Source organism: Odocoileus virginianus, chromosome 10 (assembly GCF_023699985.2).
Source record: "Odocoileus virginianus isolate 20LAN1187 ecotype Illinois chromosome 10, Ovbor_1.2, whole genome shotgun sequence".
NCBI classification, from domain to species: Eukaryota; Metazoa; Chordata; class Mammalia; order Artiodactyla; family Cervidae; genus Odocoileus; species Odocoileus virginianus.
Window position 1 is genome coordinate 27,615,023 of NC_069683.1, and position 13,894 is coordinate 27,628,916.

The 13,894-nt window shown below is 48.5% G+C and overlaps 1 protein-coding gene across 2 annotated transcripts; it reads left to right on the top strand.

Annotated features, from left to right (window-relative positions):
* Positions 1–859: 859 nt before the first annotated feature.
* On the top strand, positions 860–11,738 carry LOC110150590 (olfactory receptor 2AT4-like). 2 transcript variants are annotated; one of them, XM_070473245.1, is made up of 3 exons: positions 860–1,429; positions 3,676–9,444; positions 10,640–11,738. In XM_070473245.1, exon 3 carries the CDS (start codon positions 10,693–10,695, stop codon positions 11,659–11,661), a length of 969 nt encoding a protein of 322 aa, XP_070329346.1. In that variant the 5' UTR covers positions 860–1,429; positions 3,676–9,444; positions 10,640–10,692; the 3' UTR covers positions 11,662–11,738. The 2 variants fall into 2 exon arrangements, with proteins under 2 accessions (XP_070329346.1, XP_020769266.2); XM_020913607.2 differs by having other exon boundaries at positions 9,082–11,738.
* Positions 11,739–13,894: the final 2,156 nt, after the last annotated feature.

Genomic DNA, 13,894 nt, shown 5'->3' on the forward strand with positions numbered 1-13,894 from the left:
ATTCAGTAACCTCAGGCATGAGCAGCCTTCATTTATCTCTTCAGCCTCCCCAGGCTGACCCAGGTCCAATATTCCTGAATTCAGCTTTGGAAATAGAGGATGAGTCCAATCTCCAGGGCCTTCTGGGAGTTAGGCTTACAGGCCTTCAGATAACTCTTGGACTAATCCGGCAGTGAGGTTTCCCTTTTGGGTGGCCCAGGCTTGAGGTTCAACCGACTGGTTTGCACCCCACCATTGCCACTTACCATCATGGTATTTGCTGAGCCCTGTCCATTTCACAGGGCCCTAGGATGTGCGTGGATTGCAACACCATCTGTGGATACACACAGCTTGCAAAGCTTGATGCCTTTTTAGAATCCCATACTGGTGGCAAAGCCTGGCACAGTTTGCAGAACTCTGCAGCTTTCAGGGTCCCATGATGTTTGCACAGTCCTGCATCTTGTGTCAAGTCTGATGTTGCTTGTGAAACTCCAAGCCGTTTGCAGAACCCAAGCTCTTTTGCAAACCAGGCAAGATAGGGGACTCTTCATTTTGTAGAACTATCTGAATTTGGAGACAAGGGGAGAGCCCCAGGTTTCAGCCTTAAGACCTCAATTCTGGTCCCAGCTCTGTAACAACATTGCTGTGGGACTTGGAGCAAGCCCTTTCTCTTCCCTGGGCCTCAGTCTTCTCATCTGTTAAATGGAGATGCTGACATCAAATGGCCCAACCTCAGGACTGTTCTGAGGATCACTGGGGAAATGTCCAGAAGATAGAGGTCAGGGCAGGGCACTGGGGGAAGGGGAAGAGTGGCAGAGGCTCCTTCCTAAAAAAGGCACTAAACTACCACATCAGCACTGTTGTTCCCACTTCCCTCTGGCCTGGCAGCCAGGGAGCGGATATCTATAAATGAGCCCTCGGCCAGGCAGACAAGCAATGGCCTCCGTCAGGGCCTCAGTCATCCCTACCCCCAGAAGCTGTGCAGGGATCAGAGCCCAAGCTGTGCCCACATGATCCCATGCATGGCTCATCAGATCTGCCCAAGGGAGGCAGTATTATACTTACTTCAGCCATGAGGACGCTGACACTCAGAGAGGCCATGTGACTTGCCCAGGGCTACATGTCGAGGATACAGCCAGGCTGGGGTCTGAGCCAAGGACAGCAAGGATGGCACTCAGAAGATCAGAGCCCAGAAGGAACTTGGAGCTCATTTAATTCAGTCCCTCACTTTTTCAGATTGGGAGACTGAGGCCAGGAGACCAGCAGGTTCTGCTACGTTGTGACCATGGGGAAATGACAGTTTCTCCCTGGGCTTTGATATCTCCCTCTGGTGGAAAAGAAACAGACCCCCATCCTGCCAAGGCTTCGGGACTTTCCCACTGTTGGCATGGCTCCTGGATCAGAACACAGCAAATTTCCCAACTGGGTGAGAAGACAGGTCTGCAGGCAGGTAAGCGTCCAGCCTGGCCACTCAGCCCTATCCACCTTGGCTCAGCACAGCCACTGGTTCCTCCAGCCCATCTAGCCCTGTGCAGCCCCGGCTGTGCTCTCTGCAGCTAAAACCTGGCCTGGAGTTTCTTCCTGGAGAAGCCCATTTGCCCTAACAGCAGTCTTTCCTTGCGGCCAGCTGCCTCTAACTCTCACCAGCCTCTCCCTCCAGCCTGGAGAGAATATGTACTCTGCTAGAAACTCTGCATGCACTGTGCCCAGACAGAGCATGAGTGTGGCAACAGATGGTTTCATCCTGACCCAATAAGATCTCTGAGGCTCAGTTTCCTCATCTGCAGAGATGATGGGAAACCTCCCAGCAGGGCTGCACTAAACCCAGCCATCTCACTCTGTCTTCAACTCTATGTGCGTTGCTCTCCCAGGAAACTGTGAACTCTCCGGAGACCTAGCTGGGTGATCTGAGGTTGGTCTCTTGCCATCTCTGATTCTCAGTGCCCTTGTCTGTGAAATACCTTCCCAGGGCTGTCCGAGGGCTCAGATGAGTTGATGGATTAGTATTAGTGCTCACTAAGTCTGAGAGCTGAGCAGACACAAGCCGTTATTAATATGGTGATGATGGTAATGGCGATGACTCTTGTAGTTCTGGAGGTGGAGGATGAGGAAGAAGTAAATCAGGTGCATGCCAAGGCGGTTCGACCTCACTGACAACCCCACTGACATGGGACTCAATTACCTCTGAGGTAGAAGGGAGTTCAAGGGTGAATTTGGGGCTCCCAGGCTCATGGGGTGGCCTGCTGCAGACTCTTCCTTCTCAAAGGGTCCAGACTGGGCACTGGCTGGCTTGTGGCTCCCAACCCTGGCTCATAACTAACACACTGGCTTTGGTCAGGTCCTATTTCCTGCCTGGTCCTAGGTTTCCTTATTATAAAGTGATCCTTCTGGGTCTCTTCCTGCTCTGCCCCATCTTTGGGGAAGGAACATGTGAGCTAATGGATGTACCACTGCTTTTGTAAAGTATCAGGTGTGGGACATGAGAGATTACAGTTATTAATAATTGGACTTCTGGGAAAGAGGACACAGGGGTGGGGGTGCAGCGGAGACGGAGAGGAGCAAGACTTTGCCCCTGGCTGCGAGCGCCCCAGTGCCCTGCAGACTTTGTAACACTGCCCCCTGGGGGCCAGAGAGGAGATCTGCGTCCCTGGCTCTTCCTTTAAGACTCTAGTGGCGGGGCGCGGGGGCTGGGCAGGAGCGGGCTGAAAAGGAGACTGTCAGAGGAGGCTGAAGTGGACAGGCCAGGGGAGCCCAGTGGGTGCGGTCACTGCCTGTTCCCCTGTCTCCCTCTTCTCCACACTTGTCTCTCAAACCAGCCTATTTCTTCGCATTCTGCTGTCACTGCCCTGGTGCTGACCACCAGCAGCTCTGGCCTGGGCAGTGTCCCAGCCTCTTGCCCATCTCCAGTCTCCATCTTGCTGTGAGCCAGAGGGGACTTTCCAGCCCTTAAATCTGACCGTGCCCCTCCCTGCTTCAAACCCTGCCCTGGCCCACACCCTGGGGCCCTTAGGATCAGCCTCTCTCTGAGCCTGATGTGGATGCCTACTACTCCTCTGTCTTCTGCCAGATTAGAAGTTCCACTTGCAATGAGAGGAAATTGTGGGTGGACAAGAACAAGGCTTTGGGGCAAGAGTACTGGTTTTTCCACTTGGTAGCAGTGTCACTTAATTTTTTTGGTGGGGGGAGGGGTGTGGTGGTTTTTTTCGGTCGCTCAGTCGTGTCTGACTCTTTTGCAGCACTCCCGGCTTCCCTGTCCTTCACCATCTCCCAGAACTTGCTCAAACTCGTGTTCATCGAGTTGGTGATTCCATCCAACCATCTCGTCCTCCAACCATCTTCTCCTCCTGCCCTCAATCTTTCCCAGGATCAGGGTCTTTTCCCAATGAGTCAGTTCTTTGCATTGGAAGAAGTATTGGAACTTCAGCTTCAGCACCAGTCTTTCCAATGAATATTCAGGGTTGATTTCCTTTAGGATTGACTGGTTTGATCTCCTTGCAGTTCAAGAGTCTTCTCCAACACCACAATTCGAAAGCATCAATTCTTTGCCGCTTGGTCCAGCTCTCACATCCATACATGATTACTGAAAAAACCATAGCCTTCTGTGTGTGTGGTTACATATCTAAAACATGAAATTTACCATATTAAACATTTTAAGTTTATGGTTCAGTGACATTAAGTACATTTGCATTGTCGTAGAACCACCACCATCCATCTCCAGAACTTCTTCACCCTCTTCCAACAACACAAGAGAAGACTCTACACATGGACATCACCAGATGGTCAATACCAAAATCAGATTGATTATATTCTTTGCAGCCAAAGATGGAGAAGCTCTATACAGTCAGCAAAAATAAGACTGACTATGGCTCAGATCATGAATTCCTTATCGCAAAATTCAGATTTAAATTGAAGAAAGTAGGGAAAGTTACTAGACCATTCAGGTATGACCTAAATCAAATCCCTTATGATTATACAGTGGAAGTGACAAATAGATTCAAGCGATTAGATCTGATAGACAGATTGCCTGAAAAACTATGGACGGAGATTCATGACATCATACAGAAGGCGGTGGTAAAGACCATCCCCAAGAAAAAGAAATGCAAAAAGGCAAAATGGTGTCTAATGAAGCCTTACAAATAGTTGAAAAAGAGAAGCTAAAGGTAAAGGAGAAAAGGAAAGAGATATCCATTTGAATGCAGAGTTCCAAAGAAAAGCAAGGAGAGATAAGAAAGCCTTCCTCAGTGATCATTGCAAAGCAATAGAGGAAAACAATAGAATGGGAAAGACTACAGATCTCTTCAAGAAAATTAGAGATACCAAGGGAATATTTCATGCAAATGTGGGCACAATGAAGGACAGAAATGGTATGGACCTAACCAAAGCAGAAGATATTCAGAAGAGGTGGCAAGGATACACAGAAGAAGTATACAAAAAAGATCTTCATGACCCAGATAACCACGATGTTGTGATCACCCACCTAGAGCCAGACATCCTGGAATGTGAAGTCAAGTGAGCTTTAGGAAGCATCACTGCAAACAAAGCTAGTGGAGGTGATGGAATTCCAGTTGAGCTGTTTCAAATCCTAAAAGATGATGCTGTGAAAGTGCTGCACTCAATATGCCAGCAAATTTGGAAAACTCAGCAGTGGCCACAGGACTGGAAAAGGTCAGTTTTCATTCCAATCCCTAAGAAAGGCAATGACAAAGAATGTTTAAATTACTGCACAATTGCACTCATCATAGAGTCAGACATGACTGAAGTGACAGCAGCAGCAGCAGCAAAGTAATGCTCAAAATTCTCCAAGTGAGGCTTCAACAGTATGTGTACCGTGAACTTCCAGATGTTCAAGCTGGATTTAGAAAAGGCAGAGGAGGAACCTGAGATCAAATTACCAACATCCATTGAATCATCCAAAAAGCAAGAGAATTTCCTAAAAACATCTACTTCTGCTTTATTGACTACGTCAAAACCTTTGACTGTGTTTGGTCACAGCAAACTGTGGAGAATTCTTAAAGAGATAGGAATACCATTGGTTGGTTGGGAGCATTGGCTCCTGTTAACATTGGTTAACCAGTGATAATGCTACATGTCCTACCCTATACAGGTTAGTGTTGTGCAGTGAGGTCTGAGGTACACATGCAAGTGATGTCCCAGTTCCACAGGCCAGGAGCGTGTGGTGAGACACGAACCATCACCACACTTCCCCTCACCTGAGGAGGCTTTCACAGCATTTCACACTTACTTCTGATGTGACAGATACTACAGCCCCCTCACCTGAGGAGGCTGTGAGAGCAGTGCAGGGGTGCCCCTGACATGACCACTAAGCATAAATTCTCTACCTGAGGGGACTGTGACAGCAGTGTATGGGTACCTCAGACATGGCTGATACCACCCCCCTTCCTCACCAGTGGAGGCTGTCACAACAGTTCAAGGGTACCTCAAAGGTGACTGGTCACCTCAGGTCCCCTTACCTGGGGAGACAGTGACAGTGAGCCTTTGTACCTAAGACCTGACCACCAGGCACATATCCCCTCGCATGACCATGTCACAGTACCTGTACCTTACTTGTGGCCAATAGCACAAGCCACTTCATCAGAGGAGGCTGTCCCCCCTCAGAGGGGAAGACATCTAAGGGGTGGCCTCTCAGTGACTATGGTGGTGATAATGTAGAAATCTTCACAGCACTTCACAGCTTGCAAAGAACTCTCACCTAGAGTGTCTCACTAAACCTTCACTCCAGCCAATATAGCCACTACTGTTACCTACTGTTCTTGAAGGGGAGACAAAGTGACGTCATTGCCCAAATGGAGGAGCTGGAATTTGAACTTAAGTGTGTGGCCCCCAAAGCCAATGGCACACTGCCTCCTGGTGGAAGAAACGATGGTGACAGTGATGAGTGTGCTGGAGGCCCCAGTGATGGCCCTGGATTCTGGACTCTCCTCCCCAGCACTCCAGGAGCCTCCTGCCCACACCCAGTCTCTCCCCCAGTGTATTTATAACTTCCCTTTTCTCCTTGGCACCTTCCTTTTCCAGCCTCTTGGATCTGTCGGAGCCTGACGCCAGGGAAGGTGAGGAGCAGTAGAGGTGAGACGGAGATAGACAGTGTCACTGACGACTTTCCAGGGCAGAGTGGCTTAGGCAGCTGGCCTCCACTGGGGGTGGGAGCAGGGCGGGGAGGAATTTAGAGGGCCAGGCTGTGTCTTCTGTTCAGAGCTCAAAAATATTCCTGAGATGGGACGTCCCTGGTGGCCCAGTGGTTAAGACTCCATCCTTCTGCTGTAGGGAGCACAGGTTCAGTCCTTCGTCAGGAAAATAAGATCTTATATGCCACACAGAATGGCCACAAAAATAAATAAAATAATTTTTAAATAAAAAGTAAAGGAACCTATAAATTTTAAAAAAATGTTCCTGAGATGCATGGACTCCTCTTGGAGACATTTCTGGGCCACCCCATCCACTTTCTTAGATGGAAGAGACCTGGACTGGGAATGTTGTGGGCCTTCCCACAGTCCTGGGAGAGAGGCAGGGTCAATGTTACCTGGGTGGAAGATGCTTCTGACAACTGCTGGCCCCCTTCGCCTCTTCTCACCCTGCACCTCAGCAGTACAGAGCTTGAGCAGAACAGACTCCCACTCAACAGAAGAGGAAATAGAATCCCAGAGAGCTCCAAGCCAGGCTTAAACCCAAATTGGTCTGCCACCAGGGTCTGAGCACATATCCACTCTATGGCCTCCCAGACTCATTCGATGGAGAACAAACTCCATCTAAGACAGATTAAGAGAAGCCAAGGAGAGAGAGAGTGAACATTTGGGAAACCGAGCAACTCTCTGCTCTGTAATACCTGTTCCTCTAGCTTCAAAACCTTCAGAAGTTCCCCACACCCCATCCTCTGGCCAATAGCACAGTTTACCATTACATGGAGATTTTTCCACAAACTTTTTCTCATTTGTATGGTTGGTTGGCTCAGAGGCTAGACTAAGAATTAGCAAACCTGAGATCTCGATTCTGCTTGTCCTGTGTGAATTGGTCAATTCCTTTCACCTCTGCACCTCAGTTTCCTTACCTGTCACATGGGGTTCTGAATTGTTCAATTGGTGGGAAAGCCTCCATAGACCACAGAGTTCTGTGCCCCAGTGAGGACTATTAATATTGTTGTTCTCATATCTAGCAAAGCCCAGTGGTAGCTGCTAACCAGCCACTTGGGAGTCCCCAGAAAAGCAATACACAGGGCCCTGATAGAAGGGGGCCTCAGGGGACAAGACCCCAGCAGGCTAGGGATGAGAGCTTAGGGGACTAATGAAACCAGTTTCAGCCCCAGCCTGGTCCTCCCTACTGAGGTGACACTGGCCTGGGGAGAGGAAGGGGCAGCTGGAGTGAGCTGAGCTGCGGGTGAGCTGAGCCCCCGTCATGTAGACTTGAAGGCTACAGGGACGTGCCCAGAGCCTGTCAGAGCCCAAGGAGGGACAAGGCTCTGGAAGGACATGGTTTAAGGGGGCAGACAGTCAGGGACCTTCACCCCACAATGAGAGGGGCCCCAAGAGAAGGGAAATGGGCTAAACTCTTTCTGCCTCAATTTATAGCATTGCAGGCTGACTTCCCAGTTGGTGCTAGTGGTAGAGAACCTGCGTGCCAATGCAGGAGATGGAAGAGACATGGGTTCGATCCCTGAGTTGGGAAGATCCCCTGGAGGAGGGCATGGCAACCCGCTCCAGTACTCTTGTCTGGAGAATCTCATAAACAGGGGAGCCTGGTGGGCTACATACAGTCCATGGGGTTGCAAAGAATAGGACATGGCTGAAGCTACTGGGCATGCAGGCTGGCTGCTGACTCACTGACTGTGTGACCATGGCTAGGCACAGCCCCTCTCTAGGCCTCCTCCTCCCTATTAGCAACAGTAAGGGAGCAGGGCCAGAAGCTTTCACAGAATCACGGTCTGATTCCACAGAACGCTGGAGGGAAAGCCCTGGGGGTGGTCAGGACAGTTCTGTGGAAACACTAAGTGAGGTGCCAGGCCCCACAGAGATGCTGGTTTTACAGGAGAGGAGCCGGCTCAGTCTCCAGCCCCAAGAAAGTGGCAGGCTGGTGAGGGAAACAGGAATGATCCGGGCTGCCAGACAGGGGCGCTTCAGTGCCTCTTCCGTGGTGGACCCTTGGGAGCCCTGGGCAGGGAGTCAGGGATCTGACTTTCATCTCCTTGTGTGACCTTGATTGAGCAAGTGGCTCCCTTCTCTGAGTTACTTTATTGGATAAATGAGGGGAGGACCATGAGAATTGGACTACCTTGCTTGCTTTTAAGGAGACTTCTGGCTCTGATATTCTGTGGCAGCCATGCAAACCTCGCACGAACCTCATACAACCCACTTACATGGGCTCAGTCAGGGGGGAGAGAACAGCATCTCAGAATTGTATCAGCTTCCCCGGAAATATGGTTTGTATTAGTTTAGATGCTAAAACAAAAGAAAGTAAAATCCCTGCTGATTGTCCATTATGGGAAAAAGTTAATTTGAACTCAGGTTAAGTGTCTCATTCATTAATTCATTTATTTAAAAAGTATTTGCAGAGGGTTTGTTATGAGCTAGCTTCTACCAGGCACAAAGTGTACAGCAGTTTTACTCAGGACGGGTGCACTGACTGCCGTGACTTTTCTGCTTGCAGATTCATCCAGTCCACCTCTTCTTTAAGTCATTTCTTTCTTTTTTAAAAATTTATTTGGCTGCATCAGGTCTTAGTTGCAGAATGTGGGATCTTTCCCTGCATTGCAGACTCTCTAGTTGTAGGTCGCAGGCTCAGTAGTTGTGACACTCAGACTTAGTTCCCCCGCAGCATGAGGGGTCCTAGCTCCCCCACCAGGGATCAAACCTGGGTCCCCTGCATTGCAAGGCTCTTTCTCAACCGCTGGACCACCAGGATGTCCCCTTAAGTCACTTCTTGAGAATAGCTTTTTTTTTTTTCCTAGCCATGCAGAGCCTCTGTTTAGTAACCAGTCCACTTGAAACTGTTTGAAAACACCCTCAGAACAAAAGAGAAATTCATAACAGTCTCTGATAGCAGTCTAAGAAACAGAGAGAGGAAAAGAAAAATTTTGGCCTATTTTTTCTCCAGGTGGAAATCAGAGCTTCTGAATCCTCCAGGTGGCCTGTCTTGGTGGAAAAAGTCTAAGATCAGATCCAAAGGCCTAGATTCCAGGACCAAGGTTGGTGCAGACCAGCTGTTGACCTGAGGCTGCTCCCCATTCCCACCCCAGCCTGAAGATTCATTTGTGAAAGAAAGGGTCAGGGATTCAACTGTCTGCAAGCAATTTTTCGTGCTTACATAATCTTTGACACAAGAAGGTTTTGTTAGAAGAGGGAGGGACGCTGGAGATGGTTCTGGAAAATCAAGTGGATCTGCTCCAGGGGTTCCTGGGGCAGAGAGGCAGTGAACATCAATGTAACCTGGCCCTGGATCGCTCAGTCAAGGTGAAGGGTGAGTCAACACTGCCATTGGCTCAGTTCTGAGGGTTGGAAAGGCTCACTCAGAGGGGCTTGGGCTGCCACGCATCCTCAGTAGCTTTCTTCAGTGGTCTCCCAGGAGTGGAGTTACTCTCTGCAGAGGGCTTGGCCTTCTCTCCTGACACTGCTTCTGAGACGTCTGAGTTCTCTGTGGTGCACTCTGGGTGGGGCCCAGGCAGTGGGCATGAAGTGGCTAAACAGTGATATCTGCCGAGCTGCAGCAGCCGATGTGGGGAAGACCATGGAGTGGTCCAGGAAGTGCCTGGGAGTCTGGTTTTTTCTTTTTTTCCCAATAGGTGGAGAATCCATGTTCCACTTGGATTCACTGGGGAAATGACTCCTTTTACCAAAGGCATATAAAATGCTTCTACCCTTGTAGGGCGACTAACACTCCAGTTTGCCAGGGACTAAAGGATTTCCTGGGACATGGCACTAGGAGTGCTAAAACCAGGCAGATCTGGGCAGAGCAGGATGGTTGGTCCCTGGACATGACGAAGAGACATGATCCAAGGACAGGTCCCAGGGCATTCATGTTAGACTGAGACAGACAGAGCCCCAGCAGCAGCTGCATGGAAAGAAGAGCTGTTCTCAGCTGAAGCAGATGGCATTTTATAGTGGTCCTTGAAGAACGCAGCTGTCTCTATCAATCAGACATCATAGAAAGGGAATCCTCCAAGTTCTGATTAATGTCACTCAGTTATATTACTTTTTAAAAAGAACCAATGGACCTAAGGTCAGACGGTTGCTTAAAGGTTTTTAATCTAGCTCCTATTCTAAACTTCCTCTGCACCATTTTAGCCAAAAAGACCCCAGCTTTGCATACTTCTAGTTATATGAAATTTGCTCATTTTCAAGCCAGTCTTTTGCCACGTGGGATAATGCAGATTGTAAGAAACTTATTTCATGTGTGGGACTCTCTGCATCCCTGGAGCTGCTCACCCTGGCCCAAGTTCTTGGTATGTGCCCTTCAGGGGTTTATGTTCATTTCTCTTCCCCACCAGACAGGACCAGCTTTGCAACCAATGCTCCTTAGACAACTCACCATCCTGGGCATCTTAGTCGTGCAATGAAACTCTAGACACAAAGAAACTGTTAGGATTGAAATCCATGGTTGGAAAGAAAAAGATATGTGTTTCAGTTGACATTTTCATGCTTGTTCTGGTTAACAGGAATGTATTGATATTTCCAGTGTCTGTCTGCTGATATCCAGCACCGACTCACAATGGAAGCCACCTGCAATGGATCAAAGGGCTCCTCACCTGTCTTCTACTTGGTGGGCATCCCCTCTCTGCCTGAATCCCTCTTCCTCCTTGTCTTTGTCATTTTCCTCTTAATCTATCTGCTCATCCTGGTGGGAAATACCCTGATCCTGGTGGCCGTGGTGATAGAGCCTAGCCTTCACAAGCCCATGTACTTCTTCCTGATCAACCTCTCGGCCCTGGACATCCTCTCCACTACAACAACTGTCCCCAAGATGCTGTCCCTATTCCTGTTTGGGGACCACTACCTCAGTTTCTCTGCCTGCTTCCTGCAGATGTACCTTTTCCATGGCCTTAACTGCTCTGAAGCCTTCATCCTGGTGGTCATGGCCTATGACCGCTATGTGGCTATCTGCCGCCCACTGCACTACCCTGTGCTCATGACACCACAGACCAATGCTGCCCTGGCAGCCTGTGCCTGGCTCACTGCCCTCCTTCTGCCCATCCCAGCAGTGGTGCAGACCTCGCACATGACTTTTGAAAACATCGCTCACACCTACCACTGCTTCTGTGACCACTTAGCTGTGGTCCAGGCCTCCTGCTCTGACACCACACCCCAGACCTTCATGGGCTTCTGCATCGCCATGGTGGTGTCCTTCCTGCCCCTTCTCCTGGTGCTTCTCTCCTATGCCCACATCCTGGCCTCAGTGCTTCGCATCAGCTCCCGAGAAGGACGCTCCAAAGCCTTCTCCACCTGCAGCTCCCACCTCCTGGTGGTTGGCACTTACTACTCATCCATTGCCATAGCCTACGTGGCCTACAGGGCTGACCTGCCTCTTGACTTCCACATCGTGGGCAATGTGGTGTTTGCTATTCTCACACCTGTCCTCAACCCTCTCATCTACACGCTGAGGAACAAGGATGTCAAAGCAGCCATCACCAAAATAGCATGTCCCCAGAACCTAGGGAATTCTAGGGCCTTTGATCCTTAGTTACAACTAATTCAGCTCCCTGGACACAAATGACAGTGCCCAGTACAGAATAAACACAATAAACATTTTAAAATGAATTATAGCAACCCAAATTGACTTCATTTGGTTGATCAGACACCTAAAACCTGGTCCTCAAATAATGGATCAAGAAGTCTTCCCACTGGTGCCACAGAATAAGTGATTTTCACAATTTCCCCCAGTCATTAACAGGATGAATAAAATTTGATCATCCAGTGATTCATATTAAAAATCTTTACTTGATCTGCAGGAGACAGAAATAAACCAGACCTATTTGCTGCTCCTATGGTATTTATCGTTTAACTGGAGAGTCAGACCCAAAGAAGTACTATAAGGCAATATGACAGAGAGAAGTAACAGGAGGGGACTGAAGGAGCCAAGAAGTTAGCATTTGATTCAATGTTAAAATTTTCCTGTAAGTTCTTCTGTTTTTGGCATTGATATCACTTGTTTCTTAGCAAATATTCATGAGTCAGCAGTGCAGTTGGGCGAGAGGCTTGAGAAGATTACATAAGAAAACCACTAGCTTCTCCAGTCAGGGAGTGGTCACAGGGTCCGTGTTCTTGTCCAATGGAATGGATCCGTTTTCAGCTTGGATGTCCATTAAAAAGGGATGCTTCCTGCCAAGAACTGGTGGGTGGAAGTTAGAGTGGCTCCACTCATCATTACCCTCAGTGACCCAACTGGGGAAATTTGTGTTTCCAGTCCTGATGACTCTGGCCTCTGTGCATTAAGCAGTCCTGATTCAACTGGAGACACAATGAATCTCACTAAATTTAAAGCTACCACTTCTGCCTGGTCATTTTAAGCTCACTGTGAGAGCAGACCAGCAGTTACCAAGAGGAGTTACCATGTTTACAAGGGCAATTTACTGTGATCTTCAGGAGGAAGGAAAATTGCTCTTCCATAATGGGGACTGGGAGGTTGGCACTCAGGCAAGTAAGCATTTCTTATTTCTGCCAACTCTAACTCTTAATGGACCAAGAAAACAACCACAGCATGATGAGGCATAGCAACCAGGGGTTCAGAGCTGACATGGACGAGGATCTGGATCATGCTAGAAGGGACTCCATCTAGATCCACTGAAATGATTGAATGTGAAGGAAAAGGGGAAGGGGAGCTAGAATGGGTGAACAAGGAGGGAGAAGAGGAGGATTGCTTGCAGCCTTGGGACTGACTGCAGCCGCAGGGGCAGTCGTTAATTCAACTAATCTTTTTCTTGGAAATTTCCCTTGAAAATGTGACCAGTCAGAATTCTGGAAACCCTATGTCCAAACAGAGTGAACTTGTGAAAAGTTAATGAATCTAGGACTTTCCTGGTGGTCCAGTTGCCAAGACTTTGCCTTCCAGTGCAGGGGATGTAGGTTCAATCCCTGGTGGGGGAGCCTAAAATCCCACATGCCTCACAGGCAAAAAACCAAAACAAAAAGAAACAATATTATAACAAACTCAATAAAGACTTTTAAAATGGTCCACGTTAGAAAAACTTTTTAAAAAGTGAATGCATCTGAGAGGTTCAAGGGATAGACTGGAGTAGACAGTGGTCTGTCCTCTAGCAGCTGAGTGCTGGCTGCTAACAACTCACACAGATATACCCTAAGATAGAGGCATGGTGACCCTGACCCTCATTGCTTTCCTTTTTGGGGGAAAGGGAATAAGAGAGCAACTTTATAAGTAGAACAAACCAACTGCTGGGTACTAAGCAGTCTAAGCTTGGATGCCAGCTGTTGACATCCTATAGAAGTACAGTATCTATAAAGCCAGCTATTAGGCATCTAGAGACCCTAAGAACCCATGAAAAGTGCATCTTCCCCTGCAGGAGATAAATATCACTAGTTTCCTGGGAAACTGAATGTATGCAGGCAGCCTCTACCCTGTGTATTGCTAGAAAATGCAAACAAAACTCCTGGAGTAATATTCCATAATTGTGTTTCACTCCAAATACCTTATGTCTGTTATCTCATTCAGTTCAGTTCAGTCGCTCAGTCATGTCCGACTCTGCGACCCCATGGACCACAGCGTTCCAGGCCTCCCTGCCCATCACAAACTCCCAGAGTTTACTCAAACTCATGTCCACTGAGTCCATAATGCCATCCAATCACCTCATCCTCTTCTCTTCCCGCCTTCAATCTTTCCCAGAATCAGTCGTTTCAAATGAGTCAGCTCTTCGCATCAGGTGGCCAAAGTATTGGAGTTTCAGCTGCAACATCAGTCC

Excerpts from the sequence above, each read along its gene's own strand:
- LOC110150590 (XM_070473245.1), top strand. The coding sequence starts at position 10,693 with ATGGAAGCCACCTGCAATGGATCAAAGGGCTCCTCACCTGTCTTCTAC.